This window comes from Oncorhynchus mykiss, chromosome 11 (genome assembly GCF_057628025.1).
Source record: "Oncorhynchus mykiss isolate SJ-2025 chromosome 11, ASM5762802v1, whole genome shotgun sequence".
Lineage (NCBI taxonomy): Eukaryota > Metazoa > Chordata > Actinopteri > Salmoniformes > Salmonidae > Oncorhynchus > Oncorhynchus mykiss.
This window is the reverse complement of record NC_143032.1, coordinates 50042475-50060603: the sequence shown is the minus strand read 5'-3', so window position 1 is coordinate 50060603 and position 18129 is coordinate 50042475. Positions and strand designations below refer to the sequence as shown.

Sequence of the window (18129 nt, the reverse complement as noted above, 5' to 3'; positions counted from 1 at the left end):
CCAGTCTAGTAGCCCAAACACAGGTGTAACTGTCAGAGTATGTGAGTGCTTGCACAGGTGTGATGGCTATCTGCTTAGCTGAGGTCTCCATGGCCTGAGAGGGAGAGAGCAGGCTGACCCAAAGAAGATAGCAAGAGGACAACACTCAGCCAAAATGCCTTCTCAGAAGAAAAATGACATTGCAATTAGAATGGAAGATGGTGGGTTGGATTTATTCTGTTCCTCTTTCTTATTTTGGATTTCTCTTGAATGCTGAAGAATATTCAGTTCTTCACTTTATTTGAGATGCTCGTGGTAAATATGGAGGTAGTACATAGATGTACTACTAGATGTTCTATGACATGTAACAGAATCCACACTGTTAAACCATAAAGGAACAGTAAGATTATGGTATTTATGTTGGTTCAAAGACAAAATACAATATTTGTGGATATTCTGGATGCCTGTGGTGTTGCATCACAATGTTGTTTTTTATTTTATAGTGGGAATTGAAATCGATGGAGAGTTAGACAGTGGGAGTGAGGGTAAGTCATAAGATGGAGAAAGTGTTTGATGTGCGTGTTTATGTGAGTTTGCTTACTTCCTGCGAGTGGGTGTATGTACAGTCAAGCTCACTTTGATTGGTTGTGGATATTCAAAAAATATATTATTTTGAAAAATATGACATTCCAAAAGAGGAGACACACCTCATCATAATTATGACATTTAGTTGTCAAAATTATGGAACAAACATCAAAAAAGGAAGTGGGAGGCTACCAACCTGTATGATTTATATGTTTGTTTTAATTGTTCAGGTTTGAATGCAATCTATGGATCTATGAAGCCTTTGTCTGTCTGTTAATATTTGTGTGAGATATATACGTGAATGCGTGTGTATCAGATGAGGCCAGGTGGAGGGACAGAAACAGGAAAGCCAAAGCCTCTCCACGAGCCGGGGGACGGAACGGCAAACCGGCCACCACTGAGGACGAAGAGGAAGAGGAGGATCAGGACGAGGCACCGAGGAAGAGGGCTCGTAAGAAGAAAGCCAGTGCCCAGGACAGCGAGGAAGAGGAGGAGGAGGACGACAGAAGCGCCAAGCGGAAGGGCACAAAGGCTGCGGGCAGAAAGAAAAAGGCAGTCAAGGAGGAGGAGGAGGAGGAGGAGGAGGAGGAGGAGGAGGAGGAGGAGAAACGAGGGAAGAAAAAGAAAGGCGGAAAAGTGACTAGCAAGAAGCAGAAAGACGAGCAGAACAAGGAAAAGAAGGGCGATGCCAAAGGCAAAGGAGGAAAGGAGAAAGGGAGCGGGAAAGACAAGAAAAAGGAGAATGGAAAGTACAGCAGGTGCAGTATCCTTTGAGTGGGCCATCTCTCTCACGTATCTCCACACTCCACGCACCCTCATGTATGAGGGAGGACTCTGACAGACTCTGTTGGTATATGCCCCATTCATTGTATTGAGTTATTGCTTCAGGGAGTTGAGTTATGAAATTGGGCTATGGGGTTGCGCTAAAGTGTTCCAAAATACTACGACAATGACCCAAGCTCACTATTTGGCACTCGGCAAAAAAAATAAAAATTCACACAGTGAACGATCCTATAACATCAGGTAACGTTTCGATTGAGTCCTGATTGAGTCCAATGGTTTGCCGCTAACGTTAGTATGACAACGTCCCTGACATATTTTTTAAATGTCCCCGGAAAACAGCATTTGATAAACATTAGTAGGACATGCTGTAATGGTTATAAGAACATTTGGGAAAATTATCCAATAATACTTGTTTTTTTACATTTCTAGAATGTATTAACTAAACTTTTATGGAGAAATCGTTATAGCCATCTGATGGGAACATCCCTAGGGACATCCATGGGAACCTTGGTTATAAACGTGTCAACATTATCAAAATGTCACAACTAAAGTTTTGGAAAGGGACAGGCAACCAGAATTTGTTACCAGAATAGAGTTAGGTTGTAGTGGTAAAAACAAGGGTATATGTTGTGTTCTGATGGGGTATGACAGTTGACCTAAGCTCATGGGGCATTTACAGTGCATTCTGAAAGTATTTGACACATTTTGTTACATTACAGCCTTATTCTAAAATGTATTAAGTAAAAGAAAATCTTCATCACTCGACACACAATATCGCATAACGACAAAGTGAACACAGGTTTTTAGAAATGTTTGCAAATGTATAAAAAATAAAAAGCAGAAATACCTTATTTATAAAAGTATTCAGACCCTTTGCTATGAGACTTGAAATTGAGCTCAGGTGCGTCCTGTTTCCATTGACCATCCTTCAGATGTTTCTACACATTGATTGATTCAATTGATTGGACATGATTTGGAAAAGCATACACCTGTCTGTATAACGCCCCACAGTTGAGAGTACATGTCAGAGCAAAAAGCCAAGCCATGAGGTCGAACGAATTATCCGTAGAGCTCAGAGACAGGATTGTGTCGAGGCACAGTTCTGGGGAAGGGTACCGCATCATTGAAGGCTCCCAAAAACACAGTGTCGTCCTCCATCATTAATAAATTGAAGAAGTTTTGAACCACCAAGGTTCTTCCTAGAGCTGGCCGCCTGGCCAAACTGAGCAATCGAGGGAGAAGGGCCTTGGTAGGGCTCCAGAGTTCCTCTGTGGCGATAAGAGAACCTTCCAGAAGGACAACCATCTCTGCAGCACTCCACCAATCAGGCCTTCATGGTAGCGTGGCCAGACGGAAGCTACTCCTCAGTAAAAGACACATGACAGCCTGCTTGGAGTTTGCCGAAAGGCACCTAAAGACTCTAAGACCATGAGAAACAAGATTCTCTGATCTGATGAATCCAAGATTAAACTCTTTGGCCTGAGTGCCAAGAGTCGAGTCTGAAGGAAACCTGGCACCATCCCTACGGTGAAACATGGTGGTGGCAGCATCATGCTGTGAGAATGTCCTTCAGCGGCGGGGACTGGGAGACTGTCAGGATCGAGGGAAAGATGAACGGAGCAAAGTACAGAGACATCCTTGATGAAAACCTGTTTTTGCTTTGTCATTATGGGGTATTGTATATAGATTGATGAGGGGGAAAAAACGATTTAATCCATTTTAGAATAAAGCTGTAACGTAACAACATTTGGAAAAAGTTAAGGGGTCTGAATACTTTCTGAATGCACTGTATATAAGTTATATTCTTCAAGAATCAGTGGGTAAACATCATTCATTTATAAGTCCAAAAATAGATTTAGCAACTAAGGATTCTAGCCTGGTAGTTTCAATGGATGGACATGCTTACTGGATCATTCTAGGATGTCTGTCATTTGACTTGCATACTGTATACCCCCTCTTGTCGCCTAATTTCTCGCTCTGTTCTCTTTTTGTATTTTCTGTTGGTCTTCCAGATGCTTTTCAACATTATGTGACAAGTCCAAAGTCCTTCTGAGTTTGTACCATGATAATGCGGCACTGTGTAACTGGCCACCTCAACTAGAACTCTACTCTGGTTGACACATGATTGACCCTGACTTGACCCCTGGCACTTGGTGACAGCTCTTTCTTCTGACAGCTCTTCTTCTTCGGGCGAGTCAGGGGACGAGGATTCTCTGTCGGAGGGGGAGATGGCTTCTCTGAAGGAGGAGGTGGAGGAGAAGAAGAAGCTGATAGCCACTCTCAGGAACAAACCGTGGCGCATGAAGAGGAGGCTCAAACTCCTCAAGTAAACAAAATGGACGCATTTCACATGAAATGTGCATTCCTCTGCCAATTTCCCATTGGCTGATTGCCTTCATGACTCATGGGGACTTGCTCTTGCTGTGCTGTTTTTCTCTTTCCTATAATACTTTACACATTCCTGAAGGTTTATACTGTCACTTGGCACACATGTCAATTCAAATCAAAACAAATCCAATTGTATTTGTCACATGTGCCGAATACAACAGTTGTGAAATTCTTATTTACAAGCCCTAAATCAACAATGCAGTTTCAAGGAAAATAAGTGTTAAGAAGTCTTTTGGACCTAGACTTGGTACTCCGGTACCGCTTGCAGTGTGTTAGCAGAGAGAACAGTCTGTAACTAGGCTGGCTGGAGTCTTTGACAAATTTCAGGGCCTTTCTCTGACACTGCCTGGTATAGAGGTCCTGGATGGCTGGAAGCTTGGCCCCAGTGATGTTCTGGGCCGGATGCAATACCCTCTGTAGTGCCTTGCAGTCAGAGGCAGAGCAGTTGCCATACCAGGCAGTGATGCAACCAGTCAGGATACTCTCGATGGTGCAGCTGTAGAACTTTTTGAGGATCTCAGGACCCATGCCAAATCTTCTCAGTTTACTGAGGGGGAATAGGCTTATTCGTGCCGTCTTCACAACTGTCTTGGTGTGTTTGGACCATGATAGTTTGTTGGTGATGTGGACACCAAGGAACTTGAAGCTCTCAACTCAGTCCTCCTTTTCCTGTAGTCCACAATCATCTCCTTTGTCTTGATCACGTTGAGGGAGAGGTTGCTGTCCTGGCACCACACGGCCAGGTCTCTGACCTCCTCCCTATAGGCTGTCTCATCGTTGTCAGTGATCAGGCCTACCACTGTTGTGTCATCGGCAAACTTAATGATGGTGTTGGAGTCGTGCCTGGCCATGCAGTCCTGAGTGAACAGGGAGAACAGCAGAGGACTGAGCACGCACCACTGAGGGGCCCCTGTGTTGAGGATCAGCATGACGGATGTGTTGTTACCTACCCTTACCACCTGGGGCGGCCTGTCAGGTAGTCCAGGATCCAGTTGCAGAGGGAGGTGTTTAGTCCCAAGGTCCTTAGCTTACTGATGAGCTTCGAGGGCACTATGGTGTTGAACACTGAGCTGTAGTCAATGAACAGAATTTTTACATAGGTGTTTCTTTTGTCCAGGTGGGAAAGGGCAGTGTGGAATGCAATAACAATTGCATCATCTGTGGATCTGTTGGGGCGGTATGCAAATTGGAGTGGGTCTAGGATTTCTGCGATAATGGTGTTGATGTGAGCCATGACCAGCCTTTCAAAGCACTTCATGGCTACAGACGTGAGTGCTACAGGTCGGTAGTCATTTAGGCAGGTGACCTTAGTGTTCTTGGGCACAGGGACTATGGTGGTCTGCTTGAAACATGTTGGTATTACAGACGTAGTCAGGGATAGGTTGAAAATGTCAGTGAAGACACCTGCCAGTTGGTCAGCGCATGCTCGAAGTACACGTCCCGGTAAAACCGTCTGGCCCTGCGGCCTTCTGAATGTTGACCTGTTTAAAGGACTTACTCACATCGGCTACAGAGAGCGTGATCACACAGTCATACGGAACAGCTGATGCTCTTATGCATGTTTCAGTATTACTTCCCTCGAAGCAAGCATAGAAGTAATTTAGTTAATCTGGTAGGTTTGTGTCACTGGGCAGCTCGCGGCTGTGCTTCCATTTGTAGCTTTACCCTTTAGCTCAGTGCGGATGTTGCCTGTAATCCATGGCTTCTAGTTGGGGTATGTACGTACAGTCACTGTGGGGACGACGTCATCAAAGCACTCATTGATGAGGCCAGTGACTGATGTAGTGTACTCCTCAATTCCACCGGAAGAATCGCTGAACATATTCCAGTCTGTGTTAGACTGTAGCTTAGCATCTGCTTCATCTGGCCACTTTTTTATTGACCAGACACGGGTGCTTTAGTTTTTGCTTGTAAGCAGGAATCAGGAGGAAAGAATTATGGTCAGATTTGCCGGGTGAGGGAGAGCTTTGTTTGCGTCTCTGTGTGTGGAGTAAAGGTGGTCTAGAGTTTTTTCCCCCTCTGGTTGCACATTTAACATGCTGGTAGAAATGAGGTAAAATGGATGTAAATTTCCCTGGATTAAAGTCCCCGGCCACTAGGAGCTCCGCCTCTGGATGAGTGTTTTCCTGTTTGCTTATGGCCGGATACAGCTCATTGAGTCTTGTCTTAGTGTCAGCATGGGTTTGTGGTGGTAAATAGACAGCTAATAAGAATATAAATGAAAACTATCTTGGTAAATAGTGTGGTCTACAGCTTATCGTGAGATACTCTACCTCAGGCAAGCAAAACCTTGAGACTTCCTTAGATTTCGTGCACCAGCTGTTGTTTACAAATATACATAGACCGCCACCCCTTGTCTTGTTCTATCCTGCCGAAAATGCTTTAGTAAAGCTGCCAACTGTACGTTATTTATGTCGTTGTTCAGCCATGACTCTGTGAAGCATAAGATATTACAGTTTTTAATGTCCCGTTGGTAGGATATACGTGCTTGTAGCTCGTCTATTTTATAATCCAACGACTGTACGTTGGCTAATAGGATCGATGGTAAAGGCAGATTACCCACTCGTCGTCAGATCCTTACAAGGCACAGAGACCTATCTCCCCGATACCTCCGTCTCTTTCTCCTGCTAATGACGGGGATGAGGGCCTTGTCGGGTTTCTGGAGTAAATCATTTGCGTCAGACTCGTTAAGAAAAAAAAAATCTTCCAGTATGGGGTGAGTAATCGCTGTCCTGATATCTAGAAGCTCCTTTCTATCATAAGAGATGGTGGCAGAAACATTATGTACAAAATAAGTTTCAAATAACGCAATAAAACACACACAGTAGCACAATTGGTTAGGGGAAAGTAAAATGGCAGCCATCTCCTCCGGCACCATTATCACTACCGCCATTATTTCACGTTGTTTCAACTTAATTTTATTGAAATGACGTGGAAACAACATTGATTCAACCTGTGTGTTATTTATCATCTTATTTGTGATATACTATACATGTTTTTGTTTAATTAAATTAAAGCATAATTGTGTCTGATGCTACATTGCCTGATACATTTTCCTATTTTTGAGTTTGTGTGAAATCCTTTAAACTACTTTTGAACTATTTAGGAGTTTCGTGAATTGGCTTTGCTGATCGATGTTCTTTGAATTGTTTGTTTTTTTAGACAGTTTCTCACTTGTATCTCCACAACTTGAGTGTATCTCCACTGACCAGTATTCACCTATCATTCACTCTTAAAAGGGTTCTACCCAGAACCATATAAAGTTATTCAGTTTGTCCCAGTAGAAGATCCCTTTTATGGTTCCAGGTAGATCCTTTTAACTTAACATTAAAACCATTTTAGAACTTTTTTTTGTTTCTAACAGTGTTGGGTTACATTTTTAAAAAATCAACAAGGCCTGCTGGACTCACAGCCAGCTCACCAGCCAGGGTTGTGAGCTGACAGTCACTTACAGGTCAGGACACAAGCACTGTACAGTATTAAGACAGATGAGACGCCTTGACTTTTTCATGAGCTCAACACTGTCTAATATGCATGCAGTTGTAGCTGCCTGTAGCTTGCCAATTCCCTCTCATCACTGGTCTTTCCAGGTTGATAATCTTTCATCACATGGCCTCCTCCAAATTTCCCTGACTAGTAATTTACAGTGTTGATTGATGGATTGGTTGTTTTCTCATCTACTTAATTTAATTGTGACTAATTCATGATTGGGGCGGCAGATAGCCAAGTGGTTAGAGCGTTGGACTAGTAACCGAAAGGTTGCAAGATTGAATCCCTGAGCTGAGTAGGTAAAAATCTGTCGTTCTGCCCCTGAACAAGGCAGTTAACCCACTGTTCCTAGACCGTCATTGAAAATAAGAATTTATTCTTAACTGACTTGCCTAGTTAAATAAAGGTAAATAAAATTCACCTGTTATAAATTTGAAAAGTTGATTCATTGGTTGGCGGTTCTTCAAGCCAGTGATTGATATGTTTTTTTTTGTTGGTTGACGGGTCATCCTTTTTTATGGGTTGAAATTGTAGAGAATGCCAGGCGTTTGTGGAGGAGTTCGAGGGGGCTCTGGGAAAGGGCAAAGGGAGGAAGCTCTATGCCTACAAAGTCATGATGGCTAAGGTAACTTTTCTCAGTCCACACATACTTCACGCAATTATGCATTTATATACTTTAAGACTTAAGTTATAACGTGCATACAATACAACTTTTAATCATAAGTTCATCATTAGCTTCATGATTTGTCATGACCATAATATCATTAGCGGAATGTTTGTTGCCCACATCAGTTACAACCTGATATGTTAGTCAGGAACTATACTTCTGTGATTAACTTGTCTTTTCAAATATTCTCTCATAACCTTTTCTTTTTCTTCAGAAAATGATCAAGTTCAACCGTGACTTTGACAATTTCAAAACAGCCTGTATTCCGTGGGAAAGAAAGATAAAAGAGGTTGAAAGTGGGTACCGCCATTTAAAGCTATTTCAGTTACTATCTTGTTCATGTCATGTAGTTTTATCTATTCATCATGTCACTTTTGGAGTTTGACCTCTAACCCTCAGGTCACTTTGGGTCATCTGTGGCTTCCTACTTCATCTTCTTGCGGTGGATGTACGGTTTAAACTTGGTCCTGTTTGCCTTCATGTTTGGTCTTGTGGTTCTCCCAGAGGTGAGCAGCTTTTTACCTTCAGCGCAGAGTCCATTGTTTTGCAATACTGTTGTAGTACATTTGGTCAGTATATGGAGAGATATCGAAGGAGGACTCACTGTCTCATTCTCCCAATCCCCACTTCCCTCTCTTTTTGTTCCTCTTTTCCTACTGTCCGGAGGTGATGATGGGTCTTCCGTATGGGTCTATTCCCAGAAAAACTGTTCCCAGAGCAGAGCAGGACAGAGCCATGGACATCTCTGTTCTCCTTGATTTTGGTGTGAGGATCTTGGAGTGACTTAATACTTCCTTCGGAGTGACACTCTTCCTTCCAAGCAATTGCCTTGTGATGTCACATTTAGAAACCTTGTTTAGACTTAAACTACTTCAGGTTCAGGTTTACTTGATATGATTATTCCTATGAAAAAACATACATACAATGTGATGTCATACAGTACTTTTAAAATACAGGTAAAAATGTGATTTTAAGACATAAGCTGTCATATATGTTCATGAATAACTGCATGATAATGCATTGTACTTGCAGGCTTTAAGTGAAGTGTTACACATTTTCAGTAAGAATGTATGCCATTTCGCAGACACTATTATCTAAAGCAACTTGCAGTCATGCGGCATACATTTACATAGTGGTGGTCTTGGGAATCAAACCCACTACCCTGGCGTAACAAGCACCATGTTATACTAACTGAGCTACAGGGTAACTGCCAAGACCCTGCCCAGTCTTAATATTAATTGCTAACTTATTTTAGTGCCGGTAACATCGACTGGCAACAGGCAGCAGTGAAAAGTAAGTCGAGGAAGTTGTCCAAATGAACGCAACTCTGTATTTAACTCTTTTCTGATGGACCCTTGATAAGTTATTCAGTGGGATGGTTTTTGCAGGCAATATGGTTGCTTGTGTTCTCCCTGTATTTCAGATCTTTGTCGGCTGGTAATGACAGAGGTTTTGCTGATTCGAATATTAAACACAATGTTATGCCCTGCAGTTGATGAAAGGAATCCAGTCATATCCACCACACAATAGCGGGGTCCTGCTAACTATACATAGACCACTGTATCGCCACCTGATCCTGCCATTCTTTGATTGGGTTTGTCACATGCCTATGTGCTTGGTTTGCTGGTGTGTAATGTGTTCGACAGGGCTGGCCCTTGGCATAAGAACCTGTCACTATCATTTTGCATCTACATCCGCTTTCTTTGAGATGGATTGCTTTCACACATCCATGATTATTTTTGGTTAATTCCAACAGGGTTACTGCAAGTACTCTATTCTGTTCTATGGTTTCTATAATGACGAGCGCACCATCGGAGTCCTCCAGTTCAGACTGCCTCTCTCCTACCTACTAGTTGGTGTAGGCATCTTCGGCTACAGCCTGATGGTGGTCATTAGAACGTGGGTAAAGCACACACACACACACACACACACACACACACACACACACACGCACACACACACGCACGCACACACACACACACACACACACATACATACATACATACATACATACATACATACATACATACATACATACATACATACATACATACACACATACACACATACACACATACACACATACACACACACACACACACACACACAGTAAATTATAATCCACATTCACACCCCGTATCTAAAATATTGATGCTAGCAACCCTCCCATTGCCAGCTCACTCCCTCCGCATTTTTTCAGTCAGCACTTGGATTCGAACAGCAACCCTCCAGTTACTTGCCCACATCTCTAAAATCAACCCCCCCCTCCCAGTATAGTGTACTGTATGTCACATCCATCTTCTGTGTTCCTCAGGATGGCCCGTAATTCGGACGAGGGAGGAGACGGTGGGGATGACGGACAGTTCACCTTCGCATTTAAGATGTTCACCAGCTGGGATTACCTCATTGGCAACCCAGAGACAGCCGACAACAAGTATGCCTCAATCACCACCAGCTTTAAGGTAATCACAGCAGAAGCTAATTCTTATCCATAGCTAGTAGGCCCTGTTGTTTATGACATAGGATGATTCTACACCAGGACAGCCTGGAAATATTTTGGCTATCTCACATTGTTATAATTCTCACATAGAAACTTCATTGGGAGAAAGGATCTTAGATATGTTTTTTTTTACATTGTTATCACATTTTTTTTGCGGGGGGGGGGAGGGGGAGATCATGATGAAAGTGGGCATTTTAAGCCCTTTTTAGAATGTGAATAATTGTATTTCAGAATCTAGACATACTCCATATGTTAGAGCACACTATAAGGAGAACAATGGCACCACGAAGTTGTCTGTATCATGTACGGATCACAGATCATAGGGTCTTACAGGAGACATGTATAGGTCTGAAAAGGGCCTAAAATTGATAATTTTATCATTATTTTCTGAAATATGACTCTTGATACAAATGTAAAAATGATGTCAAACATCTTCCTGCATTGAAGTTTATATGTGAAAATTGCCAGAACAATCTGAGATACCTAAAATATTTTTGGGCTGTCCTGGCATTGAATCTCCCCATAACATTGTTCTGCAAATATCCCTTCTCCTGCTCTTATCTTCAATCTCCCAAGAATCATATGCACGTAAAAAAGGTACTACACGTATGAGCCTACACACTTACTATCTTCAAAACAAAGTATTCTCTGTGTTTCTCACTGACCGAACTGTTCTTGGTAGGAATCCATAGTAGACGAACAGGAGAACCAGAAGGATGAGAACATCCACTTGCGAAGGTTCCTGCGGGTTCTAGCCAACTTTTTAATCCTCTGCAGCCTGGGGGGCAGCGGCTTCCTCATCTATTTTGTGGTCAAGAGGTCTCAGGAGTTTGCCAACCTAGATCAGGATGAGCTTTCCTGGTTTGAAAAGAATGAGGCAGGTACAGTTGTTTTGATCAGATACAGTGCTTTGCAAAAATATACAATTATTCAGCCTGTTTGTTTAGGCAAGTCTAAATTAGTTCAGAAGCTAAATGTGGCTTAACAAATCACATACATTGGCAAGAAAAAGTATGTGAACCCTTTGGAATTACCTGGACTTCTGCATAAATTGGACATAACATTTTATCTGATCACAACAATAGACAACACAGTCTGCTTAAACTAATTACACACAAACAGTTATACATTATCATGTCTTTATTGAATACACTGTGTAAACATTCACATTGCAGAGTGGGAAAAGTATGTGAACCCTTGGATTTAATAGCTGGTTGACACTCCTTTGGCAGCAATAACCTGAACCAAATGTTTTCTGTAGTTGTGGATCAGACCTGCACAACGGTCAGGAGGAATTTTGAACCATTCCTCTTCACAAAACTGTTTCAACTGCTATATTTTTGGGATGTCTGGTGTGAACCGCTCTCTTGACGTCATGCCACAGCATCTCAATCGGGTTGAGGTCAGGACTCTGACTGGACCACTCCAGAAGTCGTATTTTCTTCTGTTGAAGCCATTCGGTTGTTGATTTACTTCTGTGTTTTGGGTCGTTGTCCTGTTGAATCACCCAACTTTTGTTGCGCTTCAATTGGCGGACAGATAGCCTAACAAACTCCTGCAAAATATCTCGATAAACTTGGGAATTCATTTTTCCGTCAATGAAAGCAAGCTGTCCAGGCCTTGAGGCAGCAAAGCAGCTCCAAACCATGATGATCCCTCCACCATACTTGACAGTTGGGATGAGGTTTTGATGTTGGTGTGCTGGGCCTTTTTTTCTCCACACATAGTGTTGTGTGTTCCTTCCTAACAACTCAACTTTAGTTTCATCTGTCCACAGACAGTGCAGCAAAGATTTTGGACTGCAGTGGCTTCTTCCGTGGTGTCCTCCCATGAACACCATTCTTGTTTAGCGTTTTATGTATCATAGACTCGTCAACAGAGATGTTAGCATGTTCTAGAGATTTCTGTACGTCTTTAGCGGACACTCTAGGATTCTTCTTAAGCTCATTGAGCGTTCTGCGCTGTGCTCTTGCATTCATCTTTGCAGGACAGCCACTCCTAGGGAGAGTAGCAACAGTGTTGAACTTTCTCCATTTATAGACAATTTGTCTTACCGTGGACTGATGAACATCAAGGCTTTTAGAGATACTTTTGTAACCCTTTCCAGCTTTATGCATGTCAACACGTCTGAGATCTCTTTTGTTCGAGGCATGGTTCACATCAGGCAATGCTTCTTTTGAATAGCAAACCCACATTTTGTGAGTGTTTTTTATAGGGCAGGGCAGCTCTAACCAACATCTCCAATCTCGTCTCAATGATTGAACTCCAGTTTAACTGGCTCCTGACTCCAATTATCTTTTGGAGAAGTCATTAGCCTAGGGGTTCACATACTTTTTCCAACCTACACTGCAAATCTTTAAATGATGCATTCAATATAGACCTGAAAAATACAATAATTTCTGTGTTATTAGTTTAAGCAGACTGTGTTTGTCTCTTGTTGTGACTTTAAAGACCAATTTTTGCAGAAATCCAGATAATTCCAAAGGGTTCACATACTTTTTCTTGCCACTGTAAGTTACGTGGACTCACTCTGTGTGACATAATAGTGGTTGACATGATTTTTAATGACTAACCTTTCATCTGTCCCCCATACATACAACATCTGTAAGGTCCCTCAGTCAAGTATTGCATTTCAATCACAGATTCAACTACAAAGACCAGGGATCTTTTCGAAACCCTCATAAAGATTGGTAGATTTATTTTACCTTTATTTAACTAGGCAAGACAGTTAAGAAAAAAGTCTTATTTTCAATGACGGCCTAGGACCAGTGGGTTAATTGCCTGTTCAGGGGCAGAACGACGTATTTGTACCCTTGTCAGCTCGGGGGTTTGAACTTGCAACCTTCCGGTTACTAGTCCAACGCTCTAACCACTAGGCTACTCTGCCGCCCCAATGGGTAACAATAACAAATCAGACATTGAATATCTCTTTAAGCATGGTCAATTTAATAATTATGCTGTGGATGATGTATTAAACCACCCAGACACATCATAGATAGAGTCCTTCTGAACTGAGCTGCAGGACAGGACAGGAATGAAATTGCTCAAGGATGTTACCATGAGGACATTGATGATTTTAAAACAGATACAGAGCTCAATGGCTGTGATGGGAGAAAACTGAGGAAGGATCAACAACATTGTAGTGACTCCACAACAATGACCTAAATGAGCGAAAAGAAGAATACAAATAATCCAAAAGGCACTAAAGTAATACTGCAAAATATCAAAGCAAAGGAATACACCTTTTGGGCATAAATGCAAATCCAACACAACACATCACTGAGTAACTGCCTCCTTATTTTCAAGTATGGTGGTGGCTGCATCATGGTATGGGTGTACTTGACGTCGGCAAACACAAAGGAGTTTTTCAGAAAACGCGGTGGAGCTAAGCACAGGAATTCTTCTTCCACTTTGACATTACAGTGTATTTAGTGTAGATTGTTGACAAAACAATTACAATCCATTTCTATACCACTTTGTAACACTATCAAATGTGAAGAAATCCAAGTGGTCTGAATACATTTGCAAGCACTGTACATGCTGTGTTATGGTTCATCTCATCAAATGCAGTGAGCCGGAAATGTACATTTGTGTTTGTCCTGTTTTCTTCAGTATTAGAAAAAAAAGTGCTATTTAGAACACATAGGTGAAACCTTGGAATAACCCCAGGGTTCTACCTGGAACCAAAAAGGGTTCAACTATGGGAACAGATGAAAAACATTTCAGAACACAAGATTCAAAATATATCGTACTGTAAAGGGTAACACTTCATTTGATGTGGTCCTTATTACAGTGTAATTTTTATTTTTACATTTTTAATTTTGCCTTTATTTAACCAGGTAGGCCAGTTGAGAACAAGTTCTCATTTACAACTGCAACCTAGCCAAGATAAAGCAAAGCAGTGAGGCACAAACAACAACACAGAGTTCCACATGGAATAAACAAACATACAGTCAATAACACAATAGAAAAGTATAATATACAGTGTGTGCTATTGAGGTAAGATAAGGGAGGTAAGGCAATAAATAGGCCATAGTGGCGAAATAATTACAATTTAGCAATTAAACACTGGAGTGATAGATGTGCAGAAGATGAATGTGCAAGTAGAGATACTTGGGTGCAAAAGAGAGAAAAAAATAACAGTATGGGGAGGAGGTAGTTGGATGGGCTATTTACGGATGGGCTATTTACAGATGGGCTATGTACAGGTGCAGTGATCTGTGAGCTGCTCTGACAGCTGGTGCTTAAAGTTAGAGAGGGCGGTATGTGTCTCCAGCTTCAGTGATTTTTGCAATTCGTTCCAGTCATTGGCAGCAGAGAACTGGAAGGAAAGGCGGCCAAAGGAGGAATTTACTTTGGGGGTGACCATTGAAATATACCTGCTGATGCGTGTGCTACAGGTGGGTGCTGCTATGGTGACCAGTGAGCTGAGATATGGCGGGACTTTACCTAGCAAAGACTTATAGATGTCTTGGAGCCAGTGGGTCTGGCGACGAATATGAAGCGAGGGCCAGCCAACGAGAGCATACAGGTCGCAGTGGTGGGAAGTATATGGGGCTTTGGTGACAAAACAGATGGCACTGTGATAGACTGCATCCAATTTGCTGAAGGTGTGCTGGAGGCTATTTTGTAAATGACGAAGTCAAGGATCGGTAGGATAGTCAGTTTTACGAGGGTATGTTTGGCAGCATGAGTGAAGGATGCTTTGTTGCAAAATAGGAAGCCGATTCTAGATTTAATTTGTGTAATTACAATAACAAGTATTGTAGTAAATTGTAATAAATCAAAGTTACACTCTAATAAAAACATTTAACTGGTGGTAAATGGAGTCTGTAATTACAGACCTGTAACAACAAATGCTTGTTACTGTGCTTGTTACATACGTGCAAGTTTCCACTAAATTTACCAATTCAATGTTTCGCTTCTTCTCAGCTGCATCCGATTCAGTAACAACTGTCACAAGGTTGTACATCTCTCGTGGACAGATGTGCTAGATGATCGAGATTACTAAAGTCGGAGGCTCAATAGGCTCTAATTACCTATCTGTGAGTGCACTCTGGGCGGGGATTAGTGAAGGGTCATTGCATTTCAAATTACATATGTAATTACACTGAAATAAGGACCACTTAAAATGATTTTTTACCCTGTAAAGTATTACCACGCTTCGGTTTCACTTAATAACTTTAATGAATAAGCCATTGAAAGGATTGTACATGTTTTTATAAATGTTACACATACTTTATAAATTAAATGATATAGGCTATGTTATAAATGTTAATGAATTTAAAGCTTAAAATTATAATGAATGCTAATATCTCTTTACAAATAAATTGTTTTTCTAGCCTTCATCCCGGTGATTGGTTGTGTGTTACCTTCCAGGTGGAGTTTGTGATGTCACTGCTGGGGCTGGTGTGCCCCCCTCTCTTTGAGACCATCGCTGAGCTGGAGGAGTACCACCCTCGTATCGCCCTCAAGTGGCAACTGGGCCGCATCTTTGCCCTGTTCCTCGGGAACCTCTACACCTTTCTGTTCGCCCTTTTTGACGAAGTCAACGCAAAGGTACCAGACAGTATGTCAGTGGCATGTACCTGCAAATGCATATGTGTGTGTTTATTCACCTGTATGTATGTATGTGTGTGTGTGCAGTGGCGGATTTAGGAATAGGCAACATGGGCTCCCACCCAGGACGGCATCTTGCGCAATTGGTTTTCTAGCGCCCATTTGCATGTCACGTCAATGATATCATGTCACCTTATGGGACTGTGGGTCAATTAACCTTGTCGGAGTGGGCTCCCTGATTCTAGTTTGTGAGATAGGCAGGCGGTTCTAGCCATACAAGCTAGAACTGCCACTGTGTGTGTGTGTGTGTGTGTGTGTGTGTGTGTGTGTCTGTGTCTGTGTGTGTGTGTGTGTGATGGTGTGTTCAGTACATATTGTACGCATGTGTATTTGACTTACTCACCTGAACCTGTCTTTGTGTGTTAACATGTGTACAGTTGGAAAAGGAGAAGTCTATTAGGAATGCCACTATCTGGGGACTGAATGAGTACTATTCCAACTATAGCTCCTACCACAACACTACTGACATCCCCCCTCCAGACATCCACCCTGCTGATGTCATCAGAGGGCCGTGCTGGGAGACCGCCGTTGGCATAGTGAGGCTTCCATGCGTTCTTCCTCCGTTTTCCCTTCGTCACTGAGTTTTTCATCCTGGTTTTTCCTCCACCTGACCTGAGCAGGAAAAAGTTCCCTTCATTGTACATCAGTGATATGACTGAGGCTGTCTGTGACATGCCGGGTGTTTCCTGTTTAGTTTTCTTTCTGTGCTGTATCTCTAGGAGTTTGTGAAGCTCACCGTCTCTGACATCCAGGTGACGTATATGACCATCCTGATTGGTGACTTCCTGCGAGCCATGATCGTGCGATTCCTCAACTACTGCTGGTGCTGGGACCTGGAGGCTGGATTTGTACGTGCTAGGCTATCAAAGCATTACAGACCACTGTATGTGTGTGTGTGTTCCCATTTTATTATAATCGTTTTTGGTAGTGTTAGGGTTGCGTCAATTCGAATCTGGTATCAGAACAAGTTATAACACTGAGTCACTGATTGTACTCTATGTAATTTTATTAGCTAAGCAATAAATGGCAAATGCAACTTTCGTATATACGGGCTCACTGTAATACCACGCAGGGCAGAACAGGGAACTGACAGGATGTAAGAAAACAGCTGTGATAGGCCAACAGACGGGTTGGAACTATGTCTATCACAGTAGAGGCTGAGCGTGGTTTAGACTTGCTCAGCCTATCGCAGGCGCTCAGGCTGGTCCCACCTCTTGGCGCTTCTTGGAGTCAACCCTCTGTCAATGTATAGATTCTCACTGTTCTGGTATCACCCCCTAGTTATAACAGTTGCTCAGTTCCTGCTATTGTGTTGTTCAGTATTTGTCCATCTCATTTAAACCTCGTGATGACCACCCCTCCCTATACCTGATTAACCACAACTTTGTAAGATACAGCAAGTCACACCATGTGCTCAATATTGTCACATACAAACACAAGGACAAAGCATCTGCTGGGCTGTTATCTACAGTTTTGCAACATGCAGGTCACACCATGTTACTCAGTTCTTGTCACACACACAAACAGGCAAGTAGATGTAGCAATCAGTTGTTTAATCTAATGATGATGCTCAAGTGCACAAATGCAGATACTTCAAACAGCCAACATCAGATAATATTTAATCATATATATGGTAATGGCTATAATGTAAAACACAGAATCCCACAGTAGCATTACATTTTTAAAAACATTTTAGTCATTTAGCAGACACTTAATTAGGGTTCAGTGCCTTGCTCAAGGGCATATCGACAGATTTTTCAACTAGTTGGCTTGGGGATTTGAACCAGCTAGGCTACCTGTCTCATTTTACATTACAATATGGGATAAAGTGGTAATAACATGGTAATAGTATGGTAACAAGGTAGAGTTACTCAATATCAATACATCATTCTTCACAGTTAATCCCTTCATTTGTGTGTAATTATATTCTTGTTTCAAGGTTATACACCACATATGTAAATACTCAATATTAGTGTTTTTCTTTGCTTATTGCAAGTGGGAGTACATTATGTGTTTGTTCCAAGTAAACTTGATACCTCAGTGTTCATTTCGTCAACACTAATTATGACAGAAAACATTCAGCAACAACCTATTTTTCCTGAAAACTGAAAACAATGAA

At 42.0% G+C, this 18129-nt stretch overlaps 1 protein-coding gene and 1 long non-coding RNA gene across 4 annotated transcripts in view; one reads left to right on the top strand and one right to left on the bottom strand.

The window, feature by feature from the left end:
- LOC149979609 (uncharacterized) overlaps positions 1–18129 on the bottom strand; it is a 300792-nt gene that overhangs the window by 100747 nt on the left and 181916 nt on the right. The window lies entirely within an intron of this gene.
- LOC110535040 (transmembrane channel-like protein 2-B) overlaps positions 155–18129 on the top strand; it is a 22153-nt gene continuing 4178 nt past the window's right edge. The window contains exons 1-14 of one of the 2 annotated variants that reach the window (XM_090189129.1): positions 155–200; positions 483–524; positions 881–1313; positions 3524–3673; positions 7759–7849; positions 8106–8187; positions 8291–8397; positions 8558–8656; positions 9648–9790; positions 10206–10353; positions 11074–11268; positions 15771–15950; positions 16388–16546; positions 16730–16858. In XM_090189129.1, coding sequence (XP_090045255.1) covers positions 155–200; positions 483–524; positions 881–1313; positions 3524–3673; positions 7759–7849; positions 8106–8187; positions 8291–8397; positions 8558–8656; positions 9648–9790; positions 10206–10353; positions 11074–11268; positions 15771–15950; positions 16388–16546; positions 16730–16858 — 2004 coding nt within the window. Of the gene's footprint in view, positions 201–482; positions 525–880; positions 1323–3523; positions 3674–7758; positions 7850–8105; positions 8188–8290; positions 8398–8557; positions 8657–9647; positions 9791–10205; positions 10354–11073; positions 11269–15770; positions 15951–16387; positions 16547–16729; positions 16859–18129 lie in introns of both variants that reach the window. The other variant, XM_090189128.1, reaches the window with a different exon arrangement.